Here is a 19,279-nt window from a genome sequence, read left to right on the forward strand (position 1 = left end):
ATTAAAGTGAGTTCATTTTCATCTTCTAACCATGCTTAGTAGGAGTTTATCCCCTAACTGGGTGCTCTAGCTGCCATAGGGAAGGGCACTGAAGTTACCAGATTGCTGGTGATTACACTGGGAGAGGGAGGAGTCCAAGTGCGAGGGAGAGGCTCTGAAGTGCTGCATTGTTGCATTCAAGGGCCCCTGCTGCAGTTCTGTTGTTTCTGTAGGGTTACAAGCTTGGGCTCACAGGGCAGCAATTGCCAGGATTGCTCTGCTCCCAGTGTCACATCATAGAATCACAGGGTTAGAAGGGACCACAAAGGTCATCTAGGCTACCCCCTGCCAAGATGCAGGATTTGCTGTGTCCAGGGCCGGCGCAACCCATTAGGCAACCTAGGTGGTCGCCTAGGGCGCTAACATTTGGGGGGCGGGGACTGCGGCGGCCAGATCTTCAGCCGCCCCAGTCATAGTCGGCATTTTGGGGGCTGGACCTTCCGCCGCCTAGGGCGGCAAAAAAGCTGACAGCGCTCCTGGCTGTATCTAAACCATTCTAGACAGATGGCTATCCAGCCTCCTTTTGAAAACCTCCAGTGAGCGTCCACAGCCTCCCTAGGCAGTTTCTTCCATTCTCCTACTGTTCTCACAGCTAGGAAGTTTTTTCTGAGATTTAATCTAAATCTGCTACGCTGTAGTTTGATCCCATTGCCTCTTGTTCCGCCCCGTGTGGCAAGAGAGAACAACTTTTCTCCATCTTTTTTATGGCAGCCTTTCAAGTATCATGTCCCCCCTCAATCTCTTCTCCAAACTAAACATACCCAGTTCCTTCAGCCTTTGCACATATGGCTTGTGTTCAATCCCTTTGATCATCTTTGTTGCTCACCTCTGGATCCTTTCCAGTCTCTCTACATCCTTTTAATACATTGGTGACTAAAACTGGACACAGTTCTCCAGCTGAGGCATAACCAGCGCTGAGTAGAGCAGTGCTATCCCCTCCCGTGACTGGCATGCTGTGCCTCTGTTAATGCAGCCCACATTGCGTTTGCTTTTTTTGCAGCAGCATTGCATTGCTGACTCCTGTTGAGGTTGTGATCCACCACAACTCCCAGATCCTTCTCTGCAGTGCTGCTGCCAAGCCAGTTCTCCCCCATTTTGTATTCATGCATTTGGTTTTTCTTCCCTATGTATAGCACCTTACATGTGTCTTTGTTGAATTTCATTTTGTTGTCTATAGTCCAGTTCTCCAATTTATCAAGATTCATCTACATTTTAGCTCTGTCCTCCAAAATATTGGCAACCCCCCATCAGTTTTGTGTCACCTGCAAATTTGATCAGTATGCTCTCTATTCCTACATCCAGGTCATTAATAAAGATGTTAAACAACACGGGACCCAGAGCAGATCCCTGTGGAACCCCACTTGAGACCTCTCTCCAATCTGCCATCATTCCATTTATAGCTATTCTTTGTTGCGGTTGTTTAACCAATTGTGTATCCACTTACTGGTAGATCTGCCAAGCCCGCATTTCTCCAGCACACTTATCAAAATGTCATGTGGGACCGTGTCAAAAGCCTTGCTGAAGCCCAGGTATGAATATGTCCACTGCATTCCCGCTGTCCACCAAACCAGTTACCCTGTCAAAGAAGGAAATCAAGCAGGTTTGACATGATTTGTTCTTGGTGAATCCATGCTGGTTGCTTGTGATTACCCCTTCATCCTTCAGGTATTCACAAATTGAATGTTTTTTACATTGCTCTAGTAGCTTCCCAGGTATCAATGTCTGGCTGACTGGTCTATAGCTCCCCAGCTCCTCTTTTCCCCCCTTTTAAAGATGGGCACTACATTAGCCCTTCTTCAGTCTTCCAGGACCTCTCCTCTCATCCATGAGTTTGCAAATATTGTTGCCAATGGCTCCGAGTTTCTTCAGCTAATTCCTTCAGCACCCTGGGGTGAATAGCATCAGGCCCTGCTGATTTATGTAGTAGTGATCAATGGCTCCATGTCTAGTTGGCAGCCGGTTTCAAGCGGAGTGCCCCAAGGGTCGGTCCTGGGGCCGGTTTTGTTTAATATCTTTATTAATGATCTGGAGGATGGTGTGGACTGCACTCTCAGCAAGTTTGCAGATGACACTAAACTAGGAGGCGTGGTAGATACACTAGAGGGTAGGGATCGGATACAGAGGGACCTAGACAAATTAGAAGATTGGGCCGAAAAAAACCTGATGAGGTTCAACAAGGACAAGTGCAGAGTCCTGCACTTAGGACGGAAGAATCCCATGCACTGCTACAGACTAGGGACCGAATGGCTAGGTAGCAGTTCTGCAGAAAAGGACCTAGGGGTCACAGTGGACGAGAAGCTGGATATGAGTCAACAGTGTGCTCTTGTTGCCAAGAAGGCTAACGGCATTTTGGGCTGTATAAGTAGGGGCATTGCCAGCAGATCGAGGGACGTGATCGTTCCCCTTTATTCGACATTGGTGAGGCCTCATCTGGAATACTGTGTCCAGTTTTGGGCCCCACACTACAAGAAGGATGTGGAAAAATTGGAAAGAGTCCAGCGGAGGGCAACAAAAATGATTAGGGGTCTGGAGCACATGACTTATGAGGAGAGGCTGAGGGAACTGGGATTGTTTAGTCTCCAGAAGAGAAGAATGAGGGGGGATTTGATAGTAGCCTTCAACTACCTGAAGGGGGGTTCCAAAGAGGATGGAGCTCGGCTGTTCTCAGTGGTGGCAGACGACAGAACAAGGAGCAATGGTCTCAAGTTGCAGTGGGGGAGGTCCAGGTTGGATATCAGGAAAAACTATTTCACTAGGAGGGTGGTGAAACACTGGAATGCGTTACCTAGGGAGGTGGTGGAGTCTCCTTCCTTGGAGGTTTTTAAGGCCTGGCTTGACAAAGCCCTGGCTGGGATGATTTAGCTGGGAATTGGTCCTGCTTTGAGCAGGGGGTTGGACTAGATGACCTCTTGAGGTCCCTTCCAACTCTGATATTCCATGATTCTATGGTTCTATGATTTGAATTCGTTCAAATTGGTCAGATGATCTCTGATGTGTTCTTTACTTATCCCGAGCTGAATCCCTTCCCCTCTATTATCTGTGGTAACTTCGCTAGTCATCTGGTCACATATTATGTTATTTTTTGAGAGAAGACTGAAGCAAAGTAGGTCTCCTCTTCCCCAGTCCTTTGGTACCTCCCTGGTTCTCCAGGACTTCCCACACGTGATCGCTGGCCAGTTAGTAACTTCATTAGCCAGCTCCCTTTGAGACTGTAATGCAAGAGGCTGCTGCGCAGAGGAGGCTGGAAGGAGGTTGTGGAAGATGGCAATGGGTGAGCTGGCCCTGGGATCTCCTCACCTGCTGCTACCTCCTGTTAAACGGGCTGCTGACTAGTTGGTTGGGTGTGTTTCTAACTGTACCTTTTCCCCCCTCCTCCAGGTAAGACGATGAGGCAGTAGAGATGCTTCCCTTCCTGTTTGCCACCCTGGGCTCGGCAGGAGCCAACTGCAAGCTCCCCGGCTGTAACAGCAGCACCAAGGATTACTGCTACAGTGCCCGCATCCGCAGCACTGTGCTGCAGGGCTTGCCCTTTGGGGGAGTGCCCACCGTCCTAGCCCTCGACTTCATGTGCTTTCTGGTAAGTCTCCCGCACCATTGTGCTGCTGCCGTTTGCCTGGGGTGGTGCATGGCTGTGAGGATGAAGGATGGACGTAACTAGTCAGGACTCCTGGGTTCTATCCCCAGATGTGGGAGGAGGAGTGTAATCTACTGATTGGCGCTGGGATGCATGGGAGTCAAGACTCCTAGCCCTGGTTGCCAGCTCAGGATAGAGAGTGGTTAGAGCTAGGACTCCTGAATTCTCCTCTCAGCTTTTGCTATTGGCTCCTCTGTGATCTTGGGCAGGTCACTTGACCGCTCTGTGCCTTGGTTTCCCCTCAGTGAGATAGGGATTCTGACACTGACCTCCCAGAGCCAGTGTGGTTCTGAAGCTCAAGGAATTAGCCCCTGCCAAGCGCTTTGACAACCCAGTCTCTAGAAAAGCACAATATTGTTCTTCCTGCATCTCCTTACCCACCCGTGTGCTGCTCTAACACAGCCCACTCCCCTGGCAGCGGTAGGCTGGCCGGCTGGGGAACCCCGGCTCTCAGTCATCAAAGCACAATGGTTTTTTTTCAATGGCTTTAAGAAAAAAATGCCGTGACTGTGTTCCCGCTGAAATGGCGCGGAACGGCGCAGTGCGGGCAGGGCGAGCTTGTCCTGCAGCCCTGCTGGAAGGAACAGTGCCAGGGAACTCGCTCTCTGTGGTCTATTCAGTCCTTTGGCTTCTCTGGCTGGGCTGCTGATGAGGGGGCCAGTTAGGGCCAGCTGGGACGTGCCCAGCTTCGTGCCGTGTTCCCTCCAGCCCTAGCTCACGTCGCTAAGGAGCAGCCTGAACTTGACAGGCAGGAAGACAGGGATGGGGAGAGGGTTGGGGCTGGGAACGTGGAGGTTTGGGGTGGCCACTAGGGCTATGTATGTGACTCAGGCCAACCTAATGCCAAGGCACTGGGCTTTCCTGCCTTGCCAGCCCCAAGCCCCCCTCTGATTCTTCTGCTGCTTCCTGCATAGTCTGAGAACAGATGGCTCAATCTCCGCTAGTGATATGAGGGCTTGGGAGGCGGCAAGGTGTCATCTGTTTGTGCTCTGGAGAACAGGCCAGGTTGCCACCTATTATTATTATTATTTATTATTATTGGTTTGTATTACCATAGTGCCTAGGAGCCCGAGTCATGTGCTAGGTGTTGGACAAATGCAGCCTTGATCTGTGTGCATGGCTGGCAGGATGGATGACCCAGCATGCTTCCGCTCTGCCTGTGCATTAGCCAGCAGCCACTCCTGTGGGGCCTCCAGCCAGGGCTAGGCCTCGAAGCTAACAATGCCCCTTCCCCCCGCCCCCCCCCCCCCCCAAATTCACAGAGCTCCTTCACCTGGGGTCTCTGCGTTGGATCCACCTCTCTGGTGTGGCCGGCGTCCGTTGTAAGCTGTGGGCACACGCTGCTCATGGCTCGCTTGTCTCCTCACAGCCCCTGTCCTGTTCGGATGTGTTTCTGGGCTGGGACAGGATCAGCTGCGGGCGAATGCTGCCAAGCCCTATTGTGGGGTGCTTTCAGAGGAAGGAGCTGTAATATGCAAGCAGTGAAATTCCCAGCCACTCTTGCAGTAGGATGGCAGCTGGGGCAGGTACTGGAGCTCTGGGCTCTGGTGGGAGAATGCTACAGACTCACTCCAGGGAACAGATGTGAGCAATTCTGCATCCCAGAGTCCCGTTTTCTGGGCCTGGGTGCCCAAACAAGGGCCATGTTGGTGCCTTGCCAGGAACTGCAGGGCTGCACCCAGCACAGACAGAACAGAGCAGGTTGCAGCCCCCTTGGAGTCCAGGAGTTCTGCAGTGCACCCCTCTCCTCTCTGATTCAGGGATGGTGCCACACACAGACTCCAGGCCCAGTACCCAGTGCGACCCACTCACTCAGGTCATAGCACATTGCATGCGGGGACTGTACTTCCTGTGGGCCACCCCTCTGCCCACCAGATGGGAGATCCGCTCTGCAGGTCGAGCTGTGGCCACCCCCACGTCATGCTGTATCTTTTCCCCACCCCCACCAAGAGCAGGCCTCAGGGAAGCTTTTGCTCTCCTATCGTATGCTGCCAGTCATTCATTCAGCTGCAGTAGCTGAGCCACCCAAGCAGAGCCTGACGCCCGCTCTGTAGTGCTGCCACCTCTGACAGCAGGTCAAGCTGTGATAGCGCGAACGTGGTCACGGGGGAGATCTTGTGCTTGTGATGTTGGATCCCACTTCCCCGTCAGCTCCTCTCTTCCCAGGCCATGCTGCCGCACCTGAGTGACAAGGGTCCAATTCCTTATGCCACACGAGCAAGCCAAGCAGAGAGCCAGCTGCTTCCTCTGTCTCCTGTCATTGTTCTCTCCATGCCAGACAGACGACCGGGCGGGGGGAGGGGGTGTCAGGGCGGGCTGCTTCCCCAGCCGGGGGGGCCTTGTCTCATAGCTTCTCTTGGCACTTTTGCAGGCACTGTTGTTTGTCTTTTCGATCTTGCGTAAAGTAGCCTGGGACTATGGACGTCTGGCCCTGGTGACTGATGCTGACAGGTAAGGTCAGGATGGGAGTGGGCTCGAAGAAAACTGGGTACAGGGTTAAACGCTCTGCTGTGTGCCCAGATGGCAGGGGGGTGAGGAAGGAGTAGTGCTCAGGTTGGTCTAACCCCATAAATCCCAGGAATGGGGAAAGTCCCTGCAGCCCAACATGCCAGCCCTTTGTCATTCCGACTTCATCCCTGTGCAGGAGCAAACCTCGGATGGCTCTGGAGATGGGATTGTAATGTATGATTTATGATTCCTACAGCAACAGTGTGCACGATTTGCTCTACAGCACAGACAGCTCCCTGCCTTGTGGGAACAGCAATGGCCCGGCAAGGAAGAGGGTGGGATGGGGAAGAGGTTATGGGAGGGCAAGGTCTGACGCAATAACTGCTTTGTTAGCAACACAGCTGGAGGGGATTGTACTTTTTCTTTTCTGTACTGATTTCTTTTTAAGTAGATTGGGAGTCACGGGCTGGGTTTTCAGGTACTGTAGCTCTTAACTGTACAGGTCATGGCACTAAATCTGAGGAAGCAAAAGTAGCCGAGCATGGGTGGCTCAGAAGCAGGGCTCTGAGCTTGAAGCGGGAGCGAAGTGAGTCTGGAGAAGGGATCCAAGTGAAGTTCTTGATGGCTGTGTTAGTGGCCGAAGGGAAAGCTTTTCCCCTAACTGCTAATGGAATCTTAGTCTTAAAATATAATTGGACGTGGCTAGGCTAAGACACTGCCACGTGGACTGAAAACTGGCTGAAGGACTGAGCCAAGGGTTCTGATGAAGAAATGCAGTGTACCAGCTGGAAGAAGTGTCTAAAGATCCCTGCTGGGTATGACTTCTTTACTGAAATGGAAGAAGAGTATGTGAATATTAATGAGTCTGTCGCAGGACGCCAGCTCGACAGTGAAGCAACAAGAGGCAGAGTAGGTTCAGGGGCTGCACTGTTCTCCTTATTCCATGACGTTCCTTGTTTCAAATCCCAACTGCTAGATGATCTCATGTTCAGACGCTGCTCAGCTCCGGCTGAAAGGGCCTTTAGAAAGGGTTCCATGCTCTCTGGGTCATTGCACCCAGATACGTTAATTCCATTGTGGAACGAAGCACTCAGAGAATCTCGGAAGAACCGAATCCCAGGTATTCGCACCACCTGCCATAGTGGAGGCAAAGGAGTTCTACATATTTTCAGTTTCACTTTCCATTGCAAAAGCTACCAGGCTGACCTTTGCGTCATTGTTCTGTGTGTTAAGCATTCAAATTAGTCTGGTTTGCACCTCTTGTTACGTGACAAGGGAAAGAATGGCAGAGTCGCTTTCTTCTAACACTGAACAAGGACCTTTATTTGAATAAATTAATCCGCTATATCTCCAGAGCTACTCTGTCTCCTCCTTACTTAGGCGGAGCTGTGAATGCTGCTGAGGCTAGAGAAAACAGCACCAGGGGACCCAGAGAGATGGGGAAAAGCAGGCAGGAGGTAGCCATTTGAGGAAACGTAGCTGATCCCTTGTGGGGAAAGTAATCCACGACTAGATCTCAATGGGACGGAGGAACCTGGTCAGCAGCAATGGTGTGTGAGTCCCAGGGTGAGAATACGCAACTAATTACCGAGCCTGCCATGTGATGTGGCTGCAGTGAGGCCAGGGCAGCATGGGTGGCAGGGTAAGAGGCATTGTTTTGGAGCAGGGAGGGGATACCGTCCCCGGGGAGAACGTGACGGGCGCTGCGCTTTTGGCAAGTAGCTTCACTTCAAGCTGCCTCCATGCCTCAGGGCTTCTGGCTCCCAGTGCCAAGCTCAGGCCTCTAGACCAGCGTTTCTCAACCAGTGGCTCACAACCTCTGGGGGGGCACCAAAGGCAGTCTGGGTCATGGCAAGGAGTTGGAAGAGTTATTACACTGTAAAGCAAATGACATCTCACATGCCCTTACACTTCAAGGTCCAGTGTTCTCTACCACCCTGGCCGGCTACTCCCACAAATGAACTATCCAGGCTTTGCGCTGTTTGCATTGATACATCTCCTACTCTTCCTTTTTATACAGGGGAGGTCATGACATTTTTTGACAAGGAATAAGGGGTCACCAGCCTGAAAAGGGTGAGAGAGACTAGCCTGGGCCATGCTGCCTGTTTCGTACACCCAGTGCCAACTGCCTGCCCTTGTAACTGGCCCGGACTGCTCTTCCCCTTTGAGGGGTGGCTCTGCCTGGGTTCCGCATTTGTTCTTCAGCTTTAGGCCACGTCCCCTTCCCCAGGGGGACATTTTTTCTCTGTTGACTTGCTCAGTCCCTTTGAGAACTGTGCAAACCTCAAATCTCCCTGCCTGGTCCTCTCCTCCCACCAACACACTTTTCCTCCAAACGTGGCTCCCTCAGACCTGGGGATATCGGTGCCCTCCGGAACCCTCAGAGCTGCCTCCTATGTGGGATGGGCCCCGCCTCGCATGCTAGGTGAGGTTCTATTAAATCCTGGTGCAACCCATGCCTGCTGGGCGTGGTGCTCTGTCCCCCTCTAGTGACACCTAGAACTCTTAGAAATTAATGAGTCTGCTGCAGCCTCAGCTAAGAGGCATGTGGCTTTTAGTTCCTGCATTAAGCTTCAGAGGTCCCAGGTTCGATCCCGCTCGCCGATGACCGGGATCTGTTGGCGTTACACTGGCACAGCTTGGCTAGCAGGTGGATCCTCGTCCTGTGCTTAGACGGCCTGCTGCCCTTGCTAGCACCTATCTGTGAGTAATCGCATTATGTCTGGGTGCTGCCAACTGGAAGGAGAGCTGCAGCTAACATGGAACAAATAATGCCCAGCTGGCAAGCTGGGGCACTAGGAGGCCCAGAGGAGAGTTGCTGAGACAGGAGCAGGTATTGGCAGCAGAGCATCCCCATCTGTGTGCTTTTAGCCTCAATAGCATGGCCACTTGTGGGGGCTGGTGTGACCTGGCAGGGAAGGGCTACGTGGGAGAGTTTGCAGGAAGCCATGATCCCCGTGGGGTAGTTGAGAGAGGCACTAGTTTGAGAACTGTGCCAGGTTCCAGCTGCTTCACACTAGGCTTCTAGCAGACAAGCAGGTTCTCCTATCCATCCCCGGGCGGGCAGCAGGGCAAAGGCGACTGGAATGCTGCTTCCCTAGGGAACACTTTGGATTTTCCCATGAAATGTGGTGCCCAAGTGCTGCTAGTTTTGGGTTGGAACAAGAAACACAGCCCCCATGGGATCCTAAAGGTGACAGCTGGCCAGAGCCCAAACGCATTCTGTGTCTGTGCACTGATGTACAACCCATGTACGGAGACACAGCACTTGCCCCAGGGGGGCCTGCAGTCTCAATTAGACAGACAAACCTTTTGCCCCTCAGGTAACCTGCGGCCTGTTCCATGCAGAACAGATAGGAGCTGGAACAACAAAAATATCTGTATCAGAGGGGTTGCCGTGTTAGTGTGAATCTGTAAAAAGCAACAGAGGGTCCTGTGGCACCTTTAAGACTAACAGAAGTATTGGAGCAGACGCTTGAGTCTGATGAAGTGGGCATTCACCCACGAAAGCTTATGCGCCAATACTTCTGTTAGTCTTAAAGGTGCCACAGGACCCTCTGTTGCTTTTTAAAAATATCTGTGTGAAGGTTTTTCTAGCCACCTCCCGTTCCTGACTGGGGCAGGGAGATGGTGAGAATGCCTCTTCCAGTCCTCTGCAGATAATAGTGGGGAGCTGTTTCAGAGGCCGGGGCCATTCTTTTAGGTCCTGTGTTTGCTGCTGACGCGGATGGGACGAGATTACATCCCCCAGGTCAAAGAAGGAATCTGGGGCTGAGAGGAGGCAGCCAGAGTCTTGTCGCACCACAACAAATTGCTCTGCCCCATCAGTAAATGGACCCATAGGGCCGATCTGTCTAGCGGCAGGAGTGGGGATGGGAGATCTCTGCAACTGGATCCTTGGGAGCCGTAGGTTGAAATGTTTCCAGTTAACATGGAGCTGTTAAAGATAAGGGTGCAACAAAGCCCAACATAGTCTTCAAATGTGAGCCTCTAGGTGGAATACAGAAAATGCATTTAGTAGAGGACCACTAGGCATCACTTAGAATGATAAAACCAAACTTTATTCAGAAGCAAAATGCATCGCTAAGCAAACAGGGATGCAATTACTACTTAATCAATGAGCGATCAGTCCACTGACAACAGTCTGATGATCCTGGAACCTAACGGGACCCTTTGGACGTTTATTGGAGCTCCTTCCAAATTTACAAATCGACTCCTTTTATAATCTATTATCGTACTACTTAACATTACACTGCCCCTTACCGTAATTATATTTCCTCCTCTTCCTTATTGGCTCTTTACATAGCTCAGTGGTTTGAGCATTGGTCTGCTAAACCCAGGATTGTGAGTTCAATCCTTGAGGGGGCCATTTAGGGATCTGGGGCAAAAATCTGTCTGGGGATTGGTCCTGCTTTGAGCAGGTTGGACTAGATGATCTCCTGAGGTCCCTTCCAACCCTGATATTCTATGATTATGTAAATGAACATCTGACCCAATGTCCTTCCCATACTATCAATACAGACAGAATAATAAAAAACATTCACAATTCTCAAAAACACTCATTAGAAACCCTGCTTGAAGCAGTTATAACCAAAATATAACGGCACCATAACCCTGGCTCACATCCTTGCTAAATGCAGTTTTCCCATCTTACGGTCTCCAGCTTCTCTCTAACTCACAACCTCCATTCCCCGGACTCCTCTACACTTAGGCCCTAAATGTAACTACCACTAATTTCTTAATCTAAACCGGGGGTCAGCAACCTTTCAGAAGTGGTGTGCCGAGTCTTCATTTATTCGCTCTAATTTAAGGTTTCGCGTGCCAGTCATACATTTTAACGTTTTTAGAAGGTCTCATTCTATAAGTCTATAATATATAACTAAACTATTGTTCTATGTAAAGTAAATAAGGTTTTTAAAATGTTTAAGAAGCTTCATTTAAAATTAAATTAAAATGCAGAGCCCCCTGGCCCAATGTCCATGACCCGAGCAGTGTGAGTGCCACTGAAAATCAGCTCGCATGCCGACTTTGGCACGCGTGCCATAGGTTGCCTACCCCTGATCTAAACCATCCTATAGGCTGCACCTTGCACACTGTACGTGGGTGGCCCTGATTTGTCTCCACTACTGCTGGGTCAGCTGCATAAGTGTGTGGGAGGGAAGGCTGCATTGAGGACCAGGGCCAGAGGGCAGCACCCTCGATCTGAGGCTCTCCCAGATAGGTGCTTCCCTGGCGCTAGCGCTCCTAGTCTTCTCTCATGTCACTGCTGACTCTTTGGTCCCTGCCAGGGGGGAGGGAGTTCTGTGGTGTGACACTTTCATGCAGCCCATTCGGGATGCACCAGACAGTGGAACACGGGTCAAATCCTGCTTCCCTGGGAGTCAGTGGGGCTTTGCCTCTAGGAAAGGCAGAGCTGCTTGTCCTAAACTGTCCCCTCTCCTCACACAGGGCCTCCTTCCCTCTCTGTCAGTCTGGGCTGGCTGGACAGCGCTGTAGGGAGAGGCCTCCATGCGCAAGAACCGCTCAAGAGAAGGAACAAAAGAGAGACGGGAAGGGAAGCTGAACCAGCGGGTTCCTCTGACTTAGCCCTGCAGGGATCTTGGCCTAGCCTGGAACAGCTGCACCAGATCAGTGGCCCCAGTCAGTGCAGTTCTCTCAGCTCACCAGGTTCAATTCTTCAGCAGCTGGCCCTGTCTGGTCTGGAGTTGGGCTGACATTCCCAGGGAGGGCAGTTCCTTTAGATCAGCTGGTGTTTTCGCTTTCTTTTGTAGCTGTCATAGGAGGGTCCCACCTGGTTGGAGTGGCCCCCTCTGCTGGCAGAACAGATTACTCCGCATGTTTGTAAAGAGCTGTGCATCATTGGTACGCATGAGTTCCCTGGGCCTTACACTTGTTTTGCACTAAAACTAGAGAGTGGAGAGCTCATTTCACCAGATTTAGGAGCCACTTGTATATTGTTGGTTCTAGATTTGGGACAGAACCTGGAGTTTTGGGGGTTCCCTGAGTTCTGGGCTGCTGTGTATTTCCTTATTTAATTCCCGGAGGCCGGGCAAGCTAATCTATCCTTGAAGACACTGTTTGCACTGGCTCAGGATGGAAAAACAACGTTTGTTTCATTCCGTTTGGGGAAGCAATAGTTTAAGTGATGGTGCAAATGTTCTGCAAAATCCCAGATTTAGATGCAAACCCAAGTAGAATCTGAGAGGTTCCCAGAGCCCAGCGCATCCTAGGGTCTCCCACTCCAAACTAAAGACCCTTCTTGTGACTGTCGCTACTGGTGGTAGTGCCGTGCAGATCTCGTCGATGTGTGTTACAGACGGAGCCAGCACCAGAGGTGTCAGGATTCCCCCCCACTCTGAACTCTGGGGTACAGATGTGGGGACCCGCATGAAAGACCCCCTAAGCTTATAGTCTACTAGCTTAGGTTAAAACTTCCCCAAGGCACAAATTCCTTTCCTCGTCCTTGGATGGTATTGCTGCCACCACCAAGTGATTTACACAAAAATTCAGGGAAGGGTCACTTGGAATTCCTATTTCCCCCAAAATATCCCCCCAAGCCCCTTCACCCCCTTTCCTGGGGAGGCTTGAGAATAATATACCAACTAATTGGTTAGCAATGTGAGCACAGACCAGACCCTTTGTCTTCAGGACACAGAAATCAATCAGGTTTTTAAAAGAAGAACTTTATTATAAAGAAAAAAGAATCACACCTGCAAAATCAGGATGGAAGGTAACTTTACAGGGTAGTAAAAAGATTTAAAACACAAAGGACTCCCCTCTGGGCTCAGCTTTACAGTTACAAAAACAGGAATAAAACTACCTCTGTATCATAGGAGAAATTCACAAGCTAAAACAAAAGATAACCTAACGCATTTCCTTACCCTACTTACAATTTCTGTGGTTTTAGATGGATTATTCCAGGTTTATTTTCAGGAGATGTTGTACCTGCTTGGCTTCTCTCTCCGTCCAGAGAGGGAACAAACAAAGAGAACAACAAACAAATCCTTCCTCCCTCAGATTTGAAAGCATCTTCTTTCCTCCTTGGTCCTTCTGGTCAGGTGCCAACTAGGTTATTTGAACTGCTTAACCCTTTACAGGTAAGGCGATTCAGTACAACTGCCAAGGAGGGATTTTATGCTACTGCATACATAAAGATTGTTACCCTTCCCTCTATATTTATGATAAGAGGTGTGCATGAGATTTCCAGACAAACATGATAGGGCCCTGCCCTGAGGAGCCTGCAGTGTGCTGGGAAAATGAGTGCTGCAAGGAAGTTTTTCCTTTATTTTCTCTCTCTGAGCTAAATGTTGACAGGTTTCTCCCCAGGATGGTGAGAGGCAGCCCGAGGCTGTGTCTACTGGGGCCGAGGAGGCTCCCTGTGGGTGCTGCAAAGTTCCCATTGTTGTAACCCTCCCTTTTTGTTTCTCTGCCCCCAGGCGGCGGCACTGGCAGACAGAGCGAACGGAGCGGGAATAGTATGTTGTTGTTTTTTCAGGGTATTTTTCCTTCCCTCTCTCTCCTGTTTTTTTCCTTTGGAAATGGCTAGGGGTTCAGGGCTGGGATTAATGTCTCCTGATCAATGCAGATTTTTCAGCCATACATCACAGCTGGGAAGGGACGGGGCTCTTTCTGGTCCCTGTCAAACAACAGCAATGCCACTGTGATCCTGGGAGGGTACCACAGCACTCACCCTGCTTCACCACAAATTCATGTGTGTGCTGGAACTGGGACAGGGACCAAATCATGCCCGTTTCCAAAGGCTGGCTGGGTCCCCACACTACTTACCCCTAGATCTTTTCCTCCACCCTTCCCCTGTGTGTCTACGGATAGTGAGGCAACAGGGATACTTGGGAACCCTGGATACAGACTACCTGTCATTACTGCTGTTTTATTGGGGTGAATAGGGAAAGGGGTTTCTCTCACCCCCTGTTCAGAGCTAGGCTTTGATCATATAAGCCCTAGGGGAGCCAGAATTCAGCTACCACCCCCGAAGAATAAGCAGCTGTGAATAATGCACTGGTCCACTGTCCCAATCCCTCCCTCCAGCTCAGCCAGTAATCCAGACATGAGCTTCCTATTACAGAACCATTGCCAGCACCATCTGGTACCTTGGCTTGGCACTGCCCATTGTAAACCCCAGCAGTCAGTATGTGGGCTGGTCAGACAGACTCTGAATAGCCCCTTGTACAGCCACACATTCTTCTTGTTTCCCCACTGGGGATGTCCCTTTGCATTTTGACTTCTTCTTAAAAATGCTCCATCTCCCACAGTCTAGAACATAAGAACGGCTACAATGGGTCAGACCCAAGGTCCAGCTAGCCCAGTATCCTGTCTTCTGACAGTAGCTGGTAGCAGTTGCTTCAGAGGGAATGAATAGAACAGACAATCATCAAGTGATCCATCCCCTGTCGTCCAGTCCCAGCACCTGGCAGTCAGAGGCTTAGGTCTGATCCCTGAGTCTTTCTTGTGCTGCTTTAACTGGCTACACTGTCTAGCCTGGATGGGGGGTGATTGGCTCTCACCCTCACGCAGGACCAGGGTGGGAGGCAGTACACAGCAAACTGGTGCCTGTCTTCTAAGTTCTGCTCAGCGCCAGGGGTGAGCAGGGCAGCAACAGAAACTGACAACATCTCAGGAGTGCTCTGTGCTTGTCAAGTTCCCATTGCTGCCCTGCTTGGCACTGGAGCCAGGTGGTAGGGGCTGTGGGCAGGGCACGGGAGGTAGCAGAGGGCCATCCTGCCATTTTCCCCCAATCTGGCACTCTTGGTACTTTGTGCAGAGCCACGGTCTGCAGCCTTTGGTTTGAGAAAGCGTCTGGCCCTCATTCTGTGTGTCTGGCTCACTTGGGATGATGCAGGAAGCACCAGTGCCCAGTCACTCATCCTCCTCCACGTGTGCCCGGGCTGGCTGGTGGGACTCAGGCTAATGCTGTGCTGCCAGTGTGGGGACCACAGGAGGAGGGCTGCTGCCTGTAGCCGTGTGCGCCTATGCAGGGAGAGGGCAACTTGTGCTTGTCCCAAATCCTGCAGATTTTCTTGTGTTTGAATCTTGCCCTTGGTGAGGCTGTGGGGTGAACTGTTCCCAGACTAACTTATCTGCCTTTTTGCTAACAATGTGGGTGCTGGGCCCCACCTAGAGAGAGGCCCCATCTCTCCTGGCCACGGTGCTGCTGGGGGAGGCACAAATCCAGCTGTGGGTGTTGCCCCGGGAGATGCAAGCAGGTCCACTCAGTGTGAGCGAGGCAGCAGAGATGGGACAGACCTTTCACCAGGGCCGGCTCCAGGCACCAGCTTCTCAAGCAGGTGCTTGGGGCGGCCGCTCTGGAGAGGGGCGGCACGTCCAGGTATTCGTCATCAATTCGGCGGACGGTCCCTCACTCCGCCTGGGAGTGAAGGACCTCCCGCCAAATTGCCTCTGCAGATCGCGATCGCGGCTTTTGTTTTGTTTTGTTTTGGCTGCTTGGGGTGGCCAAAACCCTGGAGCCGGCCCTGCCTTTCACACCACCCGCTACCACCGGGGCCTAGAGCAAACGTGTCCAGAGAGACTCCGTGGCTTCTTCCTCCCTCTTTCTCAGCCAGCAGCAGGCACAGGCCTTGCGGGTGATCTACGGGGGGGGGGGGGTGTCTCCCCAACCTGCCGTTTGAACCTTGATGTGAGGCTCACCTCCAAGTCATGGAGCTGAGGGAGGAAACCCCGGCCAGACTCCTCCTCCTCCATGGCTGACAGCAGCTCCCCTCCCCCAGTTATAATCTGGATCTCCGTGATGGGCTGGGACACCGCACCCACGGAGAAGCAACGCCAGCCACAGTGAGCCTGGTAGGTTCCCGCTGTAACGTTGCTCCTTGCTAGCAAATATCTGGCAGCTTCATGTGGTGTGTTTTTGTGTCAGTCTGTCCCTGCGCACACCTGTCTGTCTGCTTTGGCCCTGGGCCTCAGTTATCTGGCCCCCGGGGAGTCCCCCCGCAATCAGTGAGTCAGCCAGCCGGTGTCAGCTGAAGCGAAGGAGAAGGCCGGCTTCATGCCCTAAGGAGGAGACCAGCCCGCATCTCTCAGGTAGGAGTGGGGAGCGCTCAGCCCTGCAGGGCTCCCCACCCACGCGGCTGCCTGCATCACATCGGCATCACACCGCTGCAAACCTTCCCCGTCATCTGCCTGGCAACACGTTGCTCACTGGCTCCCCCTGGTGGGTGCTGTATGTGTTCGTTTCCCTGTGCGCAGGATTATTAAGTCCTCCAGTGAGTCATAGCTGCGTAGAAATCGAATCCTAGACGATGCAGATGGGGGGAAGGCCTGCCCGGTCCCATCTCAACCGGCTCTTGGGGACCAGGCAGGATCAGGCCCTACAGCAAGTTTTGCTAGAGCTTTGCCCAGCCTGGCGTTAAACGTCCTAGTTGCCGGGGCTGCCAGCGCCCCGTGGGAGCCCAGGGTATCTCACTGTCAGGAAGTGTCTCCCGAGTGTCATTCAGAATAATCCTTTTGTTAATGTTGCGGCATTACTCCTAGTTATGCCCCCCTGCATCTCCCCAAACAGACCCTCTCCTCCTCCTCCCATTCAATTCACACTCTCATTGCCGAGCCAAGCTCGTCAGATTTAACCCTCCTCATTCTTTTCTCTAAATTAGTCCCTCGCTGCCCTTCTCTGCACACCCTCGGTTTGTTGTCTTTCTGGTACCGAGGAGCCCAGAACAGAACACAGTCACCCAGCTATGGAGCCAGAGAGAGGAGCTAGCCCCTCCCTGCTCTGAGCCATAAGGCATGTGGAACTGTGGGGCCCAGAGCTGAGTAGGGGATCCCAATTTAAGTCTCCCAGGGCAGTGCAGAGAATGGCTCTCCCCTGTGGAGGGCTGTGTCTGCATATGCAGCCTCAGACCTGCAAGCATCTGTCTCATCAGCTCTTCACTCTCATTTCTTCCCACACCCCTTGAAGCCTTTCTAATCAACCTTCGCTCATGGCATTAATTCCTATGTAGGTGGCAGCTGGGATGGAGGGAGAGCCAAGTTCTTCCAGAGCTGCTCTGCTCTTCTCCAGTCTCCTCTCAGGACACTTGGCAGGCAACACGTATCCTCCTGATTCCTTTAGCTGGGTTACAGGTGTCTCTGGCCATAGGCCTTACCAGGAAATCACTAATGAGGACCATTTGCCTCTTGCTCGCTTGCTGGGCCCCTGACCTCCCTTGGGCTCTTCTCCATCTGATCCTCTGACTGGTAGTGCCTGTTCGGCGGGTCCAGTTTGAATGGCTCCATGTTTCCCTCTGTTCCTATTGCTGCCAGGTTTTCCCACTTCCTTCAATTCATCCCTCCTTTCCCCTTCCAGGGTTTTAGCCTGCTGGGACTCTCCCAGTGTTTCTCTTCTCGGTGACTTCAGCTGCTCCTTTGCCCCACAGCTCCAACCTTGTCCAGAACAGCAACCAGCTTGTGGCCTATCTGTGGACAGCCATCTTGGTCTTTGCTCATAAAGAGAGGCCTTCTGCATGTCCCACATCAGCCAGCCTTGAACGCTTCAGCAGCAAGCTGCCCCAGAATCTGCCATAGCCAACTGCTATGTGGTTCAGGGCCCGTGCTGGAGGCTTTCAGGGCTTAGCCATCTCCAGGCCTCCCCTCTTCACTGCTAGAACTCTCTGAGTGTCCTGCTGTTTATAACTCCCACCTCAGGTAATCACACGCTCCACCTTTGCTTCCTCAGCAGCCTAACTCTCACTTTCTCAAGCTCCAAGTGCATGTTCAGGTCCCCCACTATGTTCTCTGGCCTCGTTTCCTTCTCAGCTGTGATGCTACTAATGCAAAGCGTTCCAGGATCCTGACCTTCTTCATCACCACCTCCTCTGGGCAGAAATTACCTCCTCCCCTTCTATTGCTCCCTGAACAATTTGCTTAATCCAGATAATTGGTGTGGAAAAGGGGTGAACAGAGAGGTGGCAACATTTGCCGACTATACAAAATTACTCAAGGTAGTTTAGTCCAAAGCTGACTGCAAAGTGCCAAAGCAATCTCACTAAACTGGGAGGTAAAGGGGGGGTGGGAAATAGCAAATGAAATTCAGTGTTGCTAAATGCAAAGTGATGCACATTGGAAAACATAATCCCAACTATACATATAAAATGATGGGGTCTAAATTAGCTGTTACCACTCAAGAAAGAGACCTTGGAGTCCTTGTGGATAGTTCTCTGAAAACATCTATTCAATGTGCATCTGAGTCAAAAAAAGTTAACAATGTTAGGAACCATTAGGAAAGCGATGGATAATAAGACAGAAAATATCATAATGCCACTATATAAATCCATGGTACACCCACATCTTGAATACTGCATGCAGGTCTGGTCGCCCCATCTCAAAAAAGATACATTAGAATTCAAAATGGTACTGAGAAGGGCAACAAAAACAATTAGGGGTATAGAACAGCTTCCACATGAGGAGAGATTAAAAAGACTTGCATGCTTCAGCTTAGAAAAGAGACGACTATGGGGGGATATGATAGAGGTCTATAAAATCATGACTGGTGTGGGGAAAGTGGCTAAAGAAGTGTTCTTTTTACCCCTTCACATAACATGAGAACAAGGAATCACCCAATGAAATTAATAGACAGCAGGTTTAAAACAAACAAAAGGAAGTATTTCTTCACACAGCACGCAGTCAACCTGTGGAACTCCTTGCCAGGGGATGTTGTGAAGGCCAAACCTATAACTGGTTCAAAAAAGAATTAGATAAGTTCATGGAGTGTAGGTCCATCAATGGCTATTAGCCAAAGATGGTTAGAGACACTCCTCCACGCCCTGGGTGTCCCTAAACCTCCAACTGCAAGAAGTATCTGGCAAGGACCATTGTCAGAGATAGGATACTGGACTAGATGGACCATTGGTCTGACCTGGTATTGCCACTCTTATGTTCTTATTAACCTATCCCTTTGAGAAGGGATTTCCAGCCAGACTCTGCAGTACGGACCCAGCTGAGGCTAAAGCAAGCCCTGCCGGGCCTGGCTTTGAGGAGCAGGGAAGGAACCGCAGCCAGACCTCTCCTTTCGCCTGCCCCTGTGTTTCCCAACTCTAGGGTTTCCAGTTTGAATGGGGGGCAAGCTGCTCCTCCCACTGTGCACAAGCCCCCCTGATCTTGAACCAGCTTGCAGAGCATAAGAGGGAGTTATGATGGAGGTGTGCAGGCAGG

At 51.4% G+C, this 19,279-nt stretch overlaps 1 protein-coding gene across 6 annotated transcripts in view; it reads left to right on the top strand.

Moving 5' to 3' along the window:
- The window catches only part of TMEM63B (transmembrane protein 63B), a 95,104-nt gene that overhangs the window by 50,589 nt on the left and 25,236 nt on the right, over positions 1–19,279 (top strand). For 4 of the 6 annotated variants that reach the window (XR_010599822.1, XM_005296310.5, XM_005296311.5 and 1 more), the window contains exons 2-4: positions 3,418–3,616; positions 6,045–6,124; positions 13,558–13,596. Coding sequence is in view for 5 of the 6 variants with exons in the window: in XM_005296310.5 (XP_005296367.1) it covers positions 3,440–3,616; positions 6,045–6,124; positions 13,558–13,596 (296 nt within the window). In the remaining variant the exon portion in view is untranslated. The remainder of the gene's footprint in view (positions 1–3,417; positions 3,617–6,044; positions 6,125–13,557; positions 13,597–19,279) is intronic. The other 2 variants (XM_005296313.5, XM_065589242.1) reach the window with 1 other exon arrangement.

Source organism: Chrysemys picta, chromosome 3 (genome assembly GCF_011386835.1).
Source record: "Chrysemys picta bellii isolate R12L10 chromosome 3, ASM1138683v2, whole genome shotgun sequence".
Lineage (NCBI taxonomy): Eukaryota > Metazoa > Chordata > Testudines > Emydidae > Chrysemys > Chrysemys picta.